The sequence below is a fragment of the Populus euphratica genome, unplaced genomic scaffold (genome assembly GCF_000495115.2).
Source record: "Populus euphratica unplaced genomic scaffold, PopEup_1.0 scaffold186.1, whole genome shotgun sequence".
Taxonomy (NCBI): Eukaryota; Viridiplantae; Streptophyta; class Magnoliopsida; order Malpighiales; family Salicaceae; genus Populus; species Populus euphratica.
The window spans coordinates 38,246-55,708 of record NW_011499992.1 but is presented as its reverse complement, the minus strand read 5'-3'; the positions used below and the strand labels follow the sequence as shown (position 1 = coordinate 55,708).

The following is a 17,463-nucleotide window of genomic DNA, read 5'->3' as shown; positions in this document are numbered from 1 at the left end:
TTAGGGTTCCTAGTTACCAGAATACTAGGTGGCGACTCCCATTCAAATTTTCCACTGATAAGGGACAATAATTCCTTGTCTCTTCATATCTTGCTAGAAATACACCACATCCCAATCTTTTCATGGATGGTGGATGATCGCCACGATGTCGCACACGTGTGACCGCTTTGATTACTAGGGACTAGTAATAAGCTGGTTGGGGGGTGTGATTAGTACTTAAAAGTGCATTTTTATCATGGTTTTATATCATCATTTTGCACTTGAAGTATCAATAACTCCTTAACTAAAATATGTTTTATAATAATGTATCTAATAATATAAGATACCTTTAATTTGTGGTAAATGTCTATTTTTAATGCAGGTCTATCACATAAATGAAAGGATTGATTGATGACTTGAAGAACTTAAATTGCATGGATAAAGAGATGGTCAAACTTAGAGAAGAGATGTCGGTGCAATCCAAACCGGAACACTGTTCGGTAATTGGGTCATATCTAGAGCTATATATCTCAGATTTAGGTCCAATTTATATGGATGGAAAGGTAAGACATAGGCCTACAACTTTCATATGGAGCCCAAGATCTAAAAAGGCCATTATCAAGTCCAAATTGTAGAAACAACAAAGAAGCCCGAATCTGTCTTCCAGCCCGAGCACTGTTCGGTATTTTGGCCATATCTGGAGTTCTAGAAGTCCAAATGAGCTGAATTTTTTACACAAGAAAGCTGAGACAATTGCCTACAACTTTCATGTTTGCACCTGGCTCCAGTTTTGACGTTATCAATGACGTTTTGGGCAGACAAGAGAAGATAAGGATTGTCACCAAGTCAAAAGTTGGCCACCCACTTATCAATTAGTCATCAAATCAATAGTTTCCAATTTTGGCCTATAAAAGGAGGCATTTGCCATGCATTTAGGCATCTTGGTTTTTAGATTAAGATCATGCTCTTCCTTTCTCTCTTTGTATTTTTTATGCTTTGTTTTCATTAATATTAAGTTTATGCCTTTCATTTCCTTTCCTTTACTTAGTTAACTTTTATGTTCTTATTTTGTTTATCTATTTTGCTTTCTTTCATTATGTCTAGCTAAGTTAATTATGTCAAGGTGAAAAGGTTACACTAATGGTGTGAGAATAAGTATAATGTAAACTTAATATGGACTTTAATGTTTGATACTAACATGTTTTGTATTTGTTATCTTGTTCACTCTTTAATACTTTGCTTGTTAAATGATTAATCTTGATTTATGTTGTATAACATTTGGTACAACAAATGCTTGGCACTTTCATAGCCCATAATGTATGGTATAACCGACACCTGAGCTATGAAAGGAACTTGATTTGTTGTTAACATAAGTTATAATCATGAATGCTTGACGAGATTTACAAGTATTAGCATTAATTGAATAAGATGACTAATGTAATCATGTTAACAATCTATAATTCGATTGGAACCTCCTTTGTGTGTGGTTTCCATTTGAGTAATAAGAGTTTACACTATACTTGTTTGAAATACTATTAGTGGAACCTCTAACCTTGACATTTGTTATTATCATTGTTTAATCCTTACATTAATATTCCATCTCAAAGTTCTCATCATCTTCTTCTTTTTCTCCTTCTTTTTCTTTATTATTATTACTACTACTACTACTACTACTACTACTACTTTATAATTTATATAATTAACCTCCCTATGGTTCGATCCCGGTCTTGCCGGGTTATTTATTACTTCGACACTCCTGTATTTGGGAGAAGACATCAATCTTTTCATCATATCAATCCTAATTTGTCTCTAATAATTCTGACTATCCTTTCTCTTTCTTTTGAATTCTACTTGTGAATGTATCTATTACGAGCTCTAATCTTTTGCTGGTTTATGTATGCTTTTCTAGTCCTTTACTATCATTTATCTTTTTTTAAAATGTTTTTCTTATAGGTTTGGTTTTTCCTCTTTGTTCTGCCTTGCTTCTTTTAAGATTTGGGACACTCTTGCAACTCCTCATTAGATTTTGAAGAGAGGAGTGCATGTTGTTGATTGCCCTTGTTTCTTTGCAATTCTATGAAACTGTCCAATTTTCATTCGCTGTGTGCTTGTGTGCTTGCGTTGTTGCATTGCTTATTACTATTTATTTTTTCTATTGTTTTTCTTTTTTAAAAAAAAATCTGTTTTGTTGAGATGTTAGGATCCATAGATGCCCAAGCTTTCTTTGTTAGAACTATAACACTCAGGAAAGGAGACCTCTTTTTTTGTCTTTTTTTCCCAAACTGAAATTATGTGTCTGAGTTTTCTACGTTCTTTTTTTTTTTTTGTTTCCTTGTGATTCTGGTGATCAGCTTGCTTCTTGCTAACTATTCTTTGTTATCTTGCTAATTATTCTTTAATATGTTAATTTCTATTATGGTAAACTAAACATCTTTACTCAATAGTCTAATATTCTAAATTATGTTAACGAACTTTGATACTGCAGAGGAGGCTACTCTTACAAGTGCAAGGAAAAACAAAACAGTATTCCCAAGGGTTTTAAGAACCAAGAGTTGCTGAGGTTCTAGTATTGAAACACGTAACTTCTATGTACCCTGTTTAATTATATCACCGCAAAATCCAACATCTACACTTGCACGATGTCTGCTGCTAGTCACTCAACCTGAGGTAGATCACAAGGAAGCAAAGGAACCTAAAATCTACACTTGCATGATATCAGGATTACGCTTTCTTGTTTGTGTTGCATTATCCCTTTTCTCCTATCCTTTTTTTTTTCTTTTTTAACTGAAAAACATGAAAAGAAAAAAAAAAAAAAAGCATAGGAATCTCACAGCTATACCAGAACCAACTATACCAGACTAGTCTGGGTAAACTGCACGCCTTGCCTTGTAGGCTACAAACTGGAAAAGCAAATATCAAAGGTAGAATACTCAGAACTATAAAAAAATATCTAGCAAATTGAATCAGAATACCAATATTGAGCTAGGCTACTATCAAGACTGGTTAGTGCAACCTAAGTCCAGCACTTACGTGAACATTTGAGGGCGGCTACGAGAAAGCTGAGGGCGCTTTATCGGGGATAGAATCAAGTTCCTTAACGTCATTGTGGGGTTGCCAGACCCAGCTCCAAAGGCATGGACAGCACCAGGTCTTCTATTTCCAAAATCAACTGGCATGGCTGCTTGTTTTGCTGGTGAGCCATCAGAGATGTCAAAAGGACCAGAATTAGGGCTGTTCTGTCTTGCAGGCCATATATCCTCCCGAGGCCCTGGAGTTGGAGGAGTGGAAACCGTCCAATCTGCAGGAATTAGGTCAACTGCATTTGGAGCTATTTAAGCAAAAAGCATTATAAAACCATAGTGTGACAATATCATTGCAAAGCACACATTTTCCGCTGCTGTAAGCTTAACAAGGACCCTAATGCTGAAGAAACAATAACTTTCTATTGCACCAACCAAAGCCTATGCTGTCCCATTGTCATTTTAAAATGGAAATCTTTACCTTTCCAGACAGGGTTTCTGTTATCCATCAAGCTAGCAGCATGATTTGAGAACAAATCAGGCTCATTTCTTGAAAAGAAATTGTTTGCTGGTTGGATGGCTGATCTTTTCGTTGAATCATACTCATTTCTCAACTGATCGTACATTTCATCAAGTTTCCTCTTCTGCCTGGGAAAGCACTGGTGTTTATTAGAGGATCCAGACTCACAATATAAGCTCGTAAAGTGAATGAAGGCTTTGAACAATATATTCACTGACCTGGATTTCTCTGAGAATTTTTCCTCGAGCTCTTGTTTATCCTTTGACAAACTATCAATCTCTTGTTCCATCATCTGACACCTTTTGGCTACTTTCTGATATGCAGTATGCAGCTGCTCCAGTTTTTCTGTGAACTTTTCTTGCATAGATTCACATTTCTGCCGGCACTGAGCTACAACTCTATTCATCTTGTATTGCATCTCAATTTCCCTTTGCCCAATATAAAACATCACGCTTCTGTATGAACTTTTCATCACTGAATTGATTTGAGGAAGATGCATGGATTAAAATACTGTTTTGCATGTTTCCCAAGGAATGCTAAGAACCATTCTGTTTATTCAGTTTGGTGTCTCTCTCAAATGAACTAGAAGAAGTATTGAGTACCACCAAATTATCTTATCGTTTCAAATTTTCTAGTTCTATTCAAACTAGTGGATGGATTTAAGGAAAAAAATGGTATTAACTTATAGAGGATACATATTTGTGGAGATATTCCAGCCATTGCCATCTGCAAAAAAAAATGCATTGCAAATAAAAGGAAAAAAACAACCAGAAAAATAAGAAATTATCAATGTTTGACCAAATAATGAAAGCATTGTCGGATTTAACCATGATAAGGTGTAAAAGAAGAAGCAAACTATTCATAATATTCCAAGCTAAGTCCCTACTTACGTTTATCCATTCGTCATTTGGATTGATCTCCACAGGTTTCATAAGGCTGTCAAGCGGAAACCAAAGTTAAAACTGAAATCAGAATTCCATGAGCAAGAAACATTAGTAAGGATTACCCTAATCATTGGTTCGTATTAAAGGAGTTCAATAAAATAGGCTGATATATTCACACAGCTGCATGATCTTGAGGGCATTCAACAAAATATACAATCAAGGATGAAATCAAAGATCAGTCAATAATTTCAAATAAATTCTTTTTGTCAAGAAACAATTCCTTACTATGCAAAATTAGAATACATTATCTTTATTCACTAATCATGATTCCTAGAACTTCCATTTCTTTTTGTCAAGAAACAATTCCTTACTACAGTGATTTAGCAACCATTTTTTACAGAACACAGCCACAAGCATTTCAAAGACTGAGCATTCTCATAAAGTACTGACCTCTCAGAAAGCACTTGATCACAGATTGGACATGCTGCATCACTATTAAGGATCTTGCTTGCATCTTCAGTACCTGTTTACTCCGTTAAGGTACTCTATGCTAATGCAATAATAATCCAGAAAACATAGAACTAAAAAGGCATAATTATAATCTGCACTAGGATACATAAGAGGTGTCCACAAGTAGTAGAAACAGCTCGCCCTTCCAATTCTCGCCAGCACGCATTGCATCTCATTTTGACCTTCAATATAAGACTTCTATCCAAATATAATATGCATAATCTGAACCTATTAAAAGGAGGTTCATAGCGTTAGCATCAACTGCAATAACACATGCAGACACATAGATTCAGACCGATCTGCATCACTGTAGCAAGCAGCCACATGTGTCTGAAAGACAATATTGGCAGAAAATCATCAGCTGTAAATATATAGAATTTCCGATATCCAGTAAATTCTTCAAATTGATTGAGATGCATAATTTGTGAAATAAAGAAGCATCTTATGAACCACATAACACTTTTCCATCACATCATTAAAAGATACAAAGTTGTCAAATTCCCACAGTTACTTATCAGATTTTCAAGTGTAAAAATATTGATTAAGGTAGTGGTTAGCCAATACTCAAGAAAAAATCAGTCAACATTTCCAAAATGTCCAAAAACACCCTCAGTATGGTACTGAGCAAAAGAGTCCGCACAGCCCTCAAATGTCCATCAAAATCACCAATTTTTCTGGCGTTCCAAACAGCGAAGCCTTACTATTCAAATTTATGAAACTCCTTTCCATTTCTCAATTTTTTCTCATCAACAGAACAGAAAACGCATAAACAAAATCTCGTAAAATTAGGTTTATCTGCGAATCGAATTGATAAAAATCCGCGCAAGAAGCTTAGAAGTACTCGCCTTCGCGTTCTCCTTAATCAGAATCACAAATCAATCCCTAAAATCGTAACATGCTCAATCTTCGCTCACTTGGACGAATAAAGTGACTATCAAAAAAAGAGAAGCAAATTCTATTGTGAAATCAAATTTATATATTACTTTGGAAAGAAAATCCGTAACAGTGAAACTTGAATTGAAAGAGAGAAATGTGAATCCATAACCTGAAAGAGTTGTGGCTTCAAATGTTTTTATTCTCTTCTTGGCTGTGTGTGAAAGATTTGAAGGAGAGAAATGGCGGCAAGAGGCAACTTGATTTTTTTCCAAGTAATATAATTTTAGAAGACGGATATAGCATGGTCGGTTCTGGTTCTAATTATAACCAAACTGATTTTTGATATTTTACCGATTATAAAGTTAAAATTTTTAATTTGTTTTCAGAATATATATATATATATATAATGTTTTTTAATTGTAATAGTGGTAATAATAATTAAAAAAAACCAATAATAAAGTGATTTTCATGATTGTAATAACAATGATATTAAAATAAAATAAAATAAAAGTGGTAATAACATTACAATGATTAATGTTAAAATAATATTTTTTATTAAAGAGTGTGAAATACCTGGTTGTCTTCCAAGCTTGTGAGGTAAAAAAATACAACTACTAAATTTTAAAAGCTTTATATAAATGCTTATATTAATAAAAATAAAAAATTTTAAGCCTCCTTGTTTGGGAGTGCAATATAAACAAAAGTAAACTAAAATTCCAGTTTTTTAAAAAATTTAATTTTTATATTTTTAAATTGTTTTGATGTGTTAATATTAAAAATAAAATTTAAAAAATAAAAAAAATATGTTATTTTAATATGTTTACGAGTACAAAAATATTATAAAAAACAATTACTATTACATTTTTAAATACCCTCAAATCCCTCTATTATTTTTCTGAGATAACTTCATGTATATAAAACTAAAAATATAATTTAAATATTCTCAGCTTCAATAACCTTTCATCTAACCAATCTATTTTACATTTTTTCCATGGAATTAATTTTAAATTTTAAAATAAAATTTAAATATCATAATATTAATTTTTTATGTAGAAAGTTTGGTTTTAAATAAAAAATAAGAAATATACTTTAAGGTTACTGGTGTCTTTTTGAGACAAAAAAGAAAGGGTATTTAGATAACTATTTCTAAGAAAGAAAAAAAAAAAGGACGCTTGGGGAGTTTGGCTTGGGACATCTACTCTAGGATCTGCCATGTGGAATTTAAAAGTATATTAGAAAATTTAGATTTATATTTAGAAGAATTGCTATTATTATAAAAAATAAACTAAAATATTTGGGGTAGGGTTACTGCTTATACGAATTTTAACTAAAGTTTTTTTTTCATTTTAGTCCTCTAACTTTTTAATTATAATTTTATACTTCCAAGTTACATTGATATAGTTTTATACGCTAAGATGTCTTTTAATTTGTATTTTTCATAGATATAAAGTGTTGATAGGTATTTTGGTGATGTGCTGAAGAGCAAACTTAACAAGGATTTATTTGTTGCTACAGATAAAAATTAATAGAAAGACCAAACTAAACAAAAAAAAATAAAAAAATCAAACAAACCACATTTTGAATTTGGCATTAAAAACTTTAATTTACTCCCTATAATTCTTAATTTATATGTTGTGTAGTCCCTGTTATTTTAGAATTTCACATTTCGGTCCAAAATATCATTCGTTTTCCATCTCAATTTGTAGAAATTGAGGGAGGAGAATGAAAGTTATTGGAAAATATTGAAAAGAGAAAAACAATCAGATGTTGACATTCAAGCCACTAAGATTGTGATATTAGTTCGAATAAAATAAAAGTGGATTTTCCATCTAAAAATACTAGAAAAAATAGTCATTAAAGCTTTTTTTTTAATTTTGATTATTTTTTAAATAATTCTCTCTTTTTATGTATTTTTCACATTGAGTTATTTTTTTATATATTTATATCTTAGTTAATACACTTTATTTTATTTTTTAAATTGTTTAGTTTATTTTTTAAAATATTATTTATTTTTTAATAATTTTATAACATTTCAAAGAGATTACTGTGATTTACGTTTAATTTTTTTTCTTTTATATTTTATATAGATACACTATATTTCCATGATGTGTTTTTAAAATTAAAATAATTTGCTGTCGGCAAGAAAGAAGACCCTTTGAGATAAAAATAAAAATAAAATTAAATTAAAAAGAAAAATCAGCATTAAATATTTGGATACTCATCAATCACTTTCAAGAGGGATTACCTTTCTATTTTAGTATTTAATTAGCAATAACAAATCTTTATTAGTTTATAAGTTTACATATTTTTTAATTTATTTTATTAAGTTCAAACGACTTTGTATTTTTCAATTAAAAAAATCATTATACTTGAAAATAAATTTATAACGCTGACATATATATTTTTTATCATTTTAAAAATTAACTTGGAACACTAATTGTGGTGATGTGCGGCTTATAAAGCTAGTAAAAACTATAATAGATTTATCGACAGACTTTTCTCATTTTATAAAATCCAGTGGTTTCTCTTTATTATAATACAGCCCCAAACAAAATAATTTTCATGATATTAAAAATATAACCTATAGTATCTTATTAATCCTATTAAGCAAGACATGATGTCATCATCCAGCAAACAAGAGAGAGAATTGGAAAGTCCGAGGGAAGAAAACAGAAATTTGTCTTTGGAAACAAGGACATGGATGATGACATGGCATTCTAGTTCCATCTTATATTTAAAAATTCTCCACGAAGCAAGGTCTCCTTAAATCAAGACATAATGGAAGCCTGCCACGTGCACTACAAAAAAACAAAAACGACGGGCGCCGCTAAAAAATATCGCCCAACACGAAGAAAGATTCAAACTTCGGAAAGGAATGAATGAATGAATGGATCGCTTTTTTTTTTTTTCTTTTCTAGAAGTCCAAACTCCAAACTGTTACTATAAATCAAATCAGCTCCTGTGGCTCCATTTCATCCTCTTCTTTTTTCCCATCAAAAGATCTCTGCCCTTCTTCCTTTATTGCACTCTCTCCCAACACTAAGAAACTATTCTTTCTTCTTCTTCTTCTTCTTCTTTTTTCGGGATTTTTTTTTTTATCCTTGTAGGAAGAGTGATTAGGGAACACGAACTGGGTTTTCGTTATAAGGGAGGAGAAAGCCAGATTCAAGGAGTGGAAGGAAAAAAAAGAAAGAGGTAGAGGAGTTTAAGGTTGTAGAACAATAGAAACTACTGTGTTTTCTTTTTATGTGGAGATAGTGAAACAGAGGATTTGAGGGAGAACCAAAAAAGAAGACTGAGAGTCCTTAGAGAGAAAGAGAGGGGAGATGAAGATACAGTGCAACGTTTGTGAGGCGGCGGAGGCGAACGTGCTGTGTTGTGCGGACGAGGCGGCGTTGTGCCGGGCATGTGACGAGACGGTTCATGCAGCTAACAAGCTTGCTAGTAAACACCAGAGGGTTCCTCTTTCTACTTCTTCCCCTCAGATACCTAAATGTGATATTTGTCAGGTAATTATTTTTTATTTTTAAATTTGATGGTTTATTTAAGATTTTGGATTTGACGTCTCTGGTGTTGCTTGTGGTTATGGACTTCTGGGAGGTGTTTTAAGCGTACTTGGAGTGGAAGGGTTTAGAATTTTGATTTTGAGTTTGATAAAGTAATAGGAAGGGAAAAAAATTGTAAAGTGTGCTTACTTTATCGGAAATGTACGCCTAGATTTCACTTTTATATTTTTAATTAATTGCAAAACCAATATGATTCTGGGTTTAGGGTTTAGTGGAATGGTCTCTGACGACTTCTTAAGACCAAGTTCATAAGGTTATTGCCTAATATCCGACCTAAGAGTTGACGGTATTGGAGTTTTTGCTTGATACTCCAAAATAAGGGTAATTTTAGTTTCTTTTTCCTTCGAATTCTGCGAACACTCCCCTCCCAAACAAGTTAATAAATAAACAACTCCCTCTGCTAATATATTGACTAACTTGGTTTTTTGATTTCTTATACAAGTTTATGTCAAAACATTCTCAGTTTCTTTTGTGCACTGTGGAATTTAATAAAGTCTCAATCTCAAATAGGCAGACTAGGATAGTTAGATGTGAACAAGTGTAATAACTGCTGGCTTTTCAAGGCCACGTTCTGAAGTAAATTAATGTTATGGAAGACTAGATCAAACACATATTCTGAGGGAAAAGATGAAGCAAAACAATTGGAAAGAAAGGAGAAGAACAATCATTCTCTGGGTTTGGCAACAAGCTTTCACATATCAGCTAGTTATGCTTCATGCAGGCAGCTTGCTTAGCATTTTCCCACATGAAAGAGTCTATAAGGTTCAGAGCTAAGTAGCTTGCTACCAGTATGTTTCATTACGTAAGAGCCTGAAGACGACCCATTGATTTGCTTGTCTGGGTTACTTACCATCGAAGAGCAACTTTATTCTTTTTCATGGATTAGGTTGTTCTAAACATATCATTTCCTTTCAGAAAATCTAATTCTTTAGAACTTTCAAGTTCTGTTTTTGAAATCTAAATTTTGCTCTTTGGGGGCAGTTGTCCAGCTGTACTTTCATCTATTCTTGAACAGGAAAAGGGTTAGCAACTTGAAAAATTCCATATGCATAATTCTAAATTTCTGTCATTTTCATAACCAGTTTTTCTGATTCTCCATATTGACATATGCTCATTTTTGTCAGAATTCATGCTCTGTAGCTTCTAGCTTTTCAGTTTCCTATAGCAGGATGTTCTTTTCAATGGGTTTAAAAAAGTGAGGAGTTAGTGCTCAACTTGCGATAGGCTTGTCTCCTGCCCCCCCTTTTTAATCATACATTATATCTTTTCTTGTGCTTTGCATCTTGGTCGGAACCATATTGAGTTTATTGGTATATGAATTATGATTTTTTTTTTCTTGTTTATTAACTAGTTAACCTGTCGCTTATTACAGGAGGCTGCCGGTTTTTTCTTTTGTCTAGAAGATCGAGCATTACTCTGTGGGAAATGTGATGTTGCAATACACACAGCAAATACCCATGTGTCTGCTCATCAGAGGTTTCTGCTCACTGGAGTAAAGGTAGGTCTAGAATCAACTGATCCCAGTGCATCCTCTTCCCCAGGGAAGTCACCTTCAGGGGAAAAAACAACCTTGGAAATGAAATCATGTCCTGTTTCTAGAAGAGGCACATCAATGCCCTTGGCTAGTCCATCGAATCAAGTTTTTCCTGCAAATGTTTGTGGAGTTGGAGAATTTGGGCCTGCAAAACTGCCCTATTCTGGAGATTCAGCGGCTTTCAGTATTTCACAGTGGCAAATAGATGAATTTCTCGAACTGGCTGAGTTTAATCAACATTATGGCTATATGGATAATGGATCATCCAAGGTACGCATGCAGATTCACGAGGCAAACACAGGCTGATTGTGATATAATTCATGTTCAGCCGGTTGAGATTTACGTTACATCACAACTAGCAGAACATGAATTAAAACATACCTGCAGTATACATATTATTGTTAGATGAATTTCTTGAACTGGCTGGTTTAATGAGAATTATGGTTATATGCTGCATAATGGATCATCTAAGGTACGGTTGTAGTTTAATCAAACACAGATGTACTGCTTGAGAGTGAAGATCTTAACCATACTGGATTCAGTGGTATTACAATGAAGTTTAAGCTAATTCTTGTTTAGATGGTTGGGATTGACATACTTCTAAAGGTTCTTCCTATCCAAAAATCATTAAAGGAAAATATGACTACATATTTTCACATGAATAATTGTACAGTATTTGATAATTGTAACTTGTTTTAGTACAATTGTAACATCATGGGCCCTTCCTCCCAAGGTTCTCACAAAAGTTGGTTTACCAAGAACCAGGGATCTTAGGCTTGCCTTGTACCAAAAATTTCCAGCCCTTGTAATACTATTGATTTTCGATGTATTGTTGCTGTTAGAAGTAAGGTCATTTTTCAAGAAGTTGATTTCTTTTGAGGCTCTGAGCTTTTTTTCTTTTTTCATTTTTTATCCTCGTATGCCCTTTTTTATTGCGTGCCAAGTTCTTATCCACTGGTTCATGGAGATTATAGAATTATGATTGAGAAAAAGGAGCTGATGTGATGGAAAGACTGAATCAGATAACTAAGTCCTTGAACCCCCTCCTTCCTGTCATCCATAGACGCTTGCATCCAATGTTAAAATTGGATTCTATATTCCTTGGTGTCTGATTGAGAAAAAGGAACTGATGTGATGGAAAGACTGAATCAGATAACTAAGTCCTTGAACCCCCTCCTTCCTCCCTGTCACCCACAGACGCTTGCATCCAATGTTAAAATTGGATTCCATAGTCCTTGGTGTCTGTTGTGTATTTTCAAAACTTTGGATTCGTTGCATTTGTCACAAAAGAGCGGGCACACACAAGGTTGTTCTGTACATATTGAGCTGGTGTTTTTTATTCGTTTTTCAGAATTACTTCGTAATGAATTTGTTGTTAGCAAGTTTTTTTTTTTTTTTTTTACTTTTCCCTACTTGGTGTCCTATACTGTTTGTAATTTTGGCTTCTTTCTTGCTAGTTAGGCTGATAGTGGCAAACACGGGGATTCTGACAGCTCTGCAATTTTAAGATCTGCCGAACAAGAGGTAGACGATGAAGAATGCTTGGGTCAGGTGCCAGATAGCTCCTGGGCAGTGCCCCAAATCCCTTCCCCACCTACGGCTTCAGGGCTCTACTGGCCAAAAAGTATTCATCATTCTGATACAGCAATTTTTGTGCCTGATATATGTGGCTCAGCTGTGCAAACCCATCGTCACTGTCAGCAGCGTGGCACTGTTTCCAAATGGCGGCAGCAACTCTAGAATTGTCTCTGTCAACTTCATCATCAAGTGGGAGTTAGATGATATGCTTTCAATGAAATCTTCCTGCTATTCAGAAGTTGGTTTAGAGGATTTACTGGTTTGATTCGTGCAGCTTTCTCCTGTGACATTAGAGCTACTCCATTCCACCGCGGCTGCTTGGGAGCTTGTAAGATAAAAGGCATATGTACTTGACTCTATAATTCATTCACCTAAGACATTTGATATCTGTAGGAGTTAGAAAGTTTGTTCAAGAAATAATTCGATAAGGTGATGAAAATCTATGCGCCACAAAACTGTGAATCCAAAGATGGGAGCACGCTGAGTGTGTTTTTATTAAATCTCCTGCAAGACTTGTGAAGGTTGTTTGACCTGTGTGGTTGAAAGCGTTTTCGCTTTCTTTTCCTTGTCAGTACGGCGCGTCTTAACACTGGTGAGGTGGGCGGTGATTTTTTCTTTCTCCTTTTTTTTTTCCTTTCTTATCCATTGAAAATTACTATTTGATCATTTCTATTGTTGATGTTTAAACTCTATAATATTTTGATTTTTAATTTTTTTTTCTGTTAGTTATTTTAATTTTTTTATTCAATTTTAATTTATGGTATATTTTTTTTGTTTATTGGAAAAAAATTTATTTGTTTTTAATTTTATTATTTTTATGGTAAATTGTTTTTATCAATTTGATTTTTATTTTTAAATTATTTTTATTTTTATGTTAATTTTGGTTTTGGTTTTTTTTATTTTTTTACTAAAATGATTTTTCTTTTCAATTTTATTATTTGATTAAAAAAATATTTTTATTTTTATGTCAATTTTGGTTTTGGTTTTTTTATTTTTTTACTAAAATGATTTTTCTTTTTAATTTCATCTTCTAATTAAATATAAAATTTATTTTATATTTTGATTTTGATTTTGATTTATTTTATATTTTGAATCCTTTTATTTAATTAAAATTTTTATTTCAATTTTATTTTTTAAAATTTAATTAATTGAAATTTAAAAAATAATTAATTAAATATATTTAAAAATTAAAAGGGTTAGGGCTGCTATGATAGACCTTAAATGTACCTAGATTTAAAATTCAATGCTTGCTCGCCTTGTTTTTTTTTTTTTTTAGAATTTGTTTAGTTTGGAGGTGTGATAATTTTTTTATTAAAGGTATAATATTTTTTAAGTATAAATCACATCTCTAAAAGCTATAAAAACATATTCAAGAAAGCATAAGTTACTTTCCATCCAAACACCTTAAATTAGTAGATAGCACCTAATTTATCCAATTACTTTTTTAATTGATAAGATAACAAATGTTCTATATCCACACTACAAGAAAAGTTGGTAAAAACTACTTTTTACCCATCACAAATATAAAATCCATCACAAATATAAAATTCATCACTTTTCCAAACACACTGTACACTATTTCTGTAATCACCAGGATAATCCATGTTTTCAATTCAAAAATTTAAATTTAAATTTAAATTTTTTTTTCCCTAAAAACCTTAGTTATTATAGATAGTCTGACTTGACAAGTTGATTTGAGATCCAATAATTAGACTAGTTCGAGTATAGTAAAAGACTGGTTAGGACAGCAACCTAGTAAAACTTGGTTGACCTAGCAGGTCAATTCATGACCTAGAAGAGACCCAACATGTTTATTTTCTATAATGTGAGATTTGAAACCCATGAGTATATATGCTTTAAATTTTCAAGAAAAAAATTATGTTTTTTTAATGTAGAATAAAAAATCTTTTGGTTTAAATACTTTAACTTAAAGGAATAACATAATATCTTTTCAATGTAGGATTCAAAACTCTTTTGTATATATATTCTATATTTTCATAAAAAAAGTTATTTTTTTTTATTGTGAGCTTTGCTCTATGTTCTTAAGAAAAAGGTTATATTTTTTTAATGTGAGATTTCAAAACTCATTAGTATATATATTCTATATTTCCAAGAAAAAAATTATGTTTGTTCAATGTAAAATAAAAAATATTTTGGTTTAAATACTTCAACTTAAAAAGATAGCATAGTAACTTTTCAATATGGGATTTGAAACCCTTTTGTTTATATACTTTATGTTCCATGAAAAAATTTATATATTTTCAATATAGGATTTAAGACCTATTAATATATATATATATATATATTCCTAAAAAAAAATTATATTTTTTCAATGTGAGATTTGAAACTTATTAGTATATATATTCTATGTTCTCAAGAAAAAAGTTATGTTTTCTCAAAGTGGGATAAAAAATCTTTTGGTTTAAATACTTCAACTTCAAATGATAACATGATATCTTTTTAATGTAGGATTTGAAACCGTTTCGTATATATACTCTATATTTCCGAGAAAAAAAAGTATATTTTTTCAATGTGAGATTTGAAACCTATCATATATATACTCTATGTTTCTAAAAAAAAAAGTTATTTTTTTAATGTGAAATAATTTTTTTTGTTTAAATACTTCAACTTAAAAGCTTAATATAATATCTTTTTAATGTAGGATAATTTTTTTTTAAATATTCTTTTAAACTTCATTGTTTTCAAAAGGTATAACTTATATTTACATGGATTTTTTTATATAAAATATTACAACTTAAATTATTTTTTTTAATTTTTCTAAATTGACCCATAAAACTCAAGACTTAGTCCCTTGACTGGGTCAACCTCAAACCAGTTTTAATAATTATACTAAAAACATAATAAATAAATAAATATTAAAAACATAAATACACACGCACACTTTGAGAACCTCAATAATTCCATTTCTAGCCTCCCGAAAACTCTTTATGATCACTCTAAAAAAAAAAAAATTAAACTGAAACTGAAACTAAAACTATTTTATGGGCCTTCTACATTTTTCAGCATGTTCAGGAGAAAAAACACTTCCATTGAACTCTCATTTTAAAAACAAACCCGCAGACATGAAGAATGATTGAATGTAAAAGAATGAAGTTTAGGAACAAAACATAGTATATTGAAATACCAGGGATCAAATATAAAAAAATTAAAAATTAAGAGATCAAAGTGTAATTTTACATGCCTTCTGAACATTAGAGATGGATGGGAAAAAGGTTGGGTGTTTTTTGTTCTTCTTAATTTAAGTCCTTATTCTTTTGATTTTCTCGCAACAACTGAAAATTCTATTATGCAAAATTGACCTCTTATTTAATGTTAGAATGTTTTTTTACATCACGGTGATGGTATCAAAACATTAGAGATAGAATATTTTTCATCTAAAACAAATATAAAAAAATATAAAACCATGACAACATAACTAGGACTAAATTTAAAAAAATCAATTATATAAAAAAAAGATTAACAATTTGAGGGATTTAGAAGGAAATTAATCCAATAAACAGAGCTATGAATGAGAGAATGAAGAGAAGACGCACAGTGAGGTTAATGTTAACGTTAATAGTTAATAATTAATAGTCTTAATCTCCGGGAGAAGGCAAATGATGTCCTTTGTGCTGCAGCATGCAGGCTCAGGTGCATATCAGCATTTCCAATCCAAAATATTATTTTAAAAAGCTAAATGAATAAAATAATATTTTAAATAATAAAAATATAGCTTATCTTATTATATTTATTTAAATAAAAAAAAACCATTTGAAAAGTCATTTATATTAAAATAAAAAAATAAGTGTTTTATTATTTATATTGGATAAAATAAATATTATTTTTTTCCACATGTCTACATTTAATTGTTCTATTTTTTTAGTGGTCCCACTTTATTGGTTTTAACTCTTTAAAAAGATATGTAGAAATAGCATTTGTGGAAGAGAAAAGACATTTTAGCATTTTGTTTGGCTTTCCTCCTAGAGTGTGCAAAACAAACAAAAAAAACTAAAATATTAATTTTTTATTTTTAACTATCCATTTAGCTTCTCCTTTAGCTTCTCCTCGAGATGCTCTCAGCTTCTTAATCTGATTTCTGAGAGAAGATTATTTAACCTTCTTTAGCCTGTTTTCTGAGAGAAGATTATTTAACCTTCTTTAACAATAGCCTGCAACTCCAAGTGGAGGCCAAAAGTCCCACCATTCATTGTCTGCTAGCATTCATGGATGACAACAAGCATGATGTTACTGCAGCACAGCTATTTCTAACCTATCAATGATAACGATAATAATGCTACAACAAGAACTGGTCTGTCCCATGAAGCTTAAAACGAAATTCAAGCGGAAGAATTTTGATATTTTTTTTTATACTTGAGTACCTTTCATGAAACTATTGTTTTCAAGATTTTAACCAGTCCCATGTAAATCAGTTTGCCTTTTCCATTAAATAATAAAATGGTCCCCAGTTCATCGAACCAACAATTCTTCCATGAAAATCTTTAAGCCCATCACGTATATCTAAAACTGTCCTTGTGTTCGTTCGGCTTGGGAATGGCCCAGATGACTCGAGCTGTTCCCAAACTCTACCTAATGGAGACCACATCTATGAACAGACAAGGAAGAAAGCTCCAGATGCTTCCTCATGGGGCATTCTCCAGCTTGCTCCAACTTTTCATGACAGTCAATATTGTCTGGGATGTTTCTCTTCATGATGATAGGTTCCCCAGTCCCCACCCTTGAAAATGCATCATGAGTCGCACGGAATGCGTTAAAAAAACAGGAATGCCAACTCCTCATGACCTGACACTCTTGCTATTTTCGTTTCTTCTGCTACATAACATCATCAATGAACCTATCTTCGCTTGCAGAAAGTAGGTCATGTCGTAAAAGCAATACAGGTGTTCAATTACTAGTCTTGACAAAAAAATTTCAAGGATGCGCCATTTGCAGCACAATTCTTCACCAACTACAACCACACAAAATGCAATCAAATCAA

General features: G+C 31.8%; 2 protein-coding genes across 11 annotated transcripts; one reads left to right on the top strand and one right to left on the bottom strand.

The window, feature by feature from the left end:
• Positions 1-2,562: 2,562 nt before the first annotated feature.
• On the bottom strand, positions 2,563-6,052 carry LOC105140413 (E3 ubiquitin-protein ligase CCNB1IP1 homolog). Of its 10 annotated transcripts, XM_011047227.1 has the most exons (10): positions 5,959-6,052; positions 5,759-5,844; positions 5,020-5,243; positions 4,854-4,926; positions 4,410-4,455; positions 4,215-4,245; positions 3,738-3,993; positions 3,481-3,647; positions 3,010-3,295; positions 2,563-2,879 (listed from the first exon to the last, which is right to left on the bottom strand). In XM_011047227.1, the coding sequence occupies exons 3-10, from the start codon at positions 5,087-5,089 to the stop codon at positions 2,873-2,875; spliced, it is 936 nt and encodes a 311-aa protein (XP_011045529.1). In that variant the 5' UTR covers positions 5,090-5,243; positions 5,759-5,844; positions 5,959-6,052; the 3' UTR covers positions 2,563-2,872. The 10 variants fall into 10 exon arrangements, with proteins under 10 accessions (XP_011045529.1, XP_011045528.1, XP_011045533.1 ...); XM_011047226.1 differs by having other exon boundaries at positions 5,759-6,052; XM_011047231.1 differs by having other exon boundaries at positions 3,010-3,277; positions 5,759-6,052.
• A 2,640-nt stretch (positions 6,053-8,692) lies between these two features.
• On the top strand, positions 8,693-12,997 carry LOC105140412 (B-box zinc finger protein 22-like). Its single transcript, XM_011047225.1, has 3 exons — positions 8,693-9,298; positions 10,728-11,159; positions 12,351-12,997. Exons 1-3 carry the CDS (start codon positions 9,116-9,118, stop codon positions 12,627-12,629), a joined length of 894 nt encoding a protein of 297 aa, XP_011045527.1. The 5' UTR covers positions 8,693-9,115; the 3' UTR covers positions 12,630-12,997.
• The last annotated feature ends 4,466 nt before the right edge of the window (positions 12,998-17,463 follow it).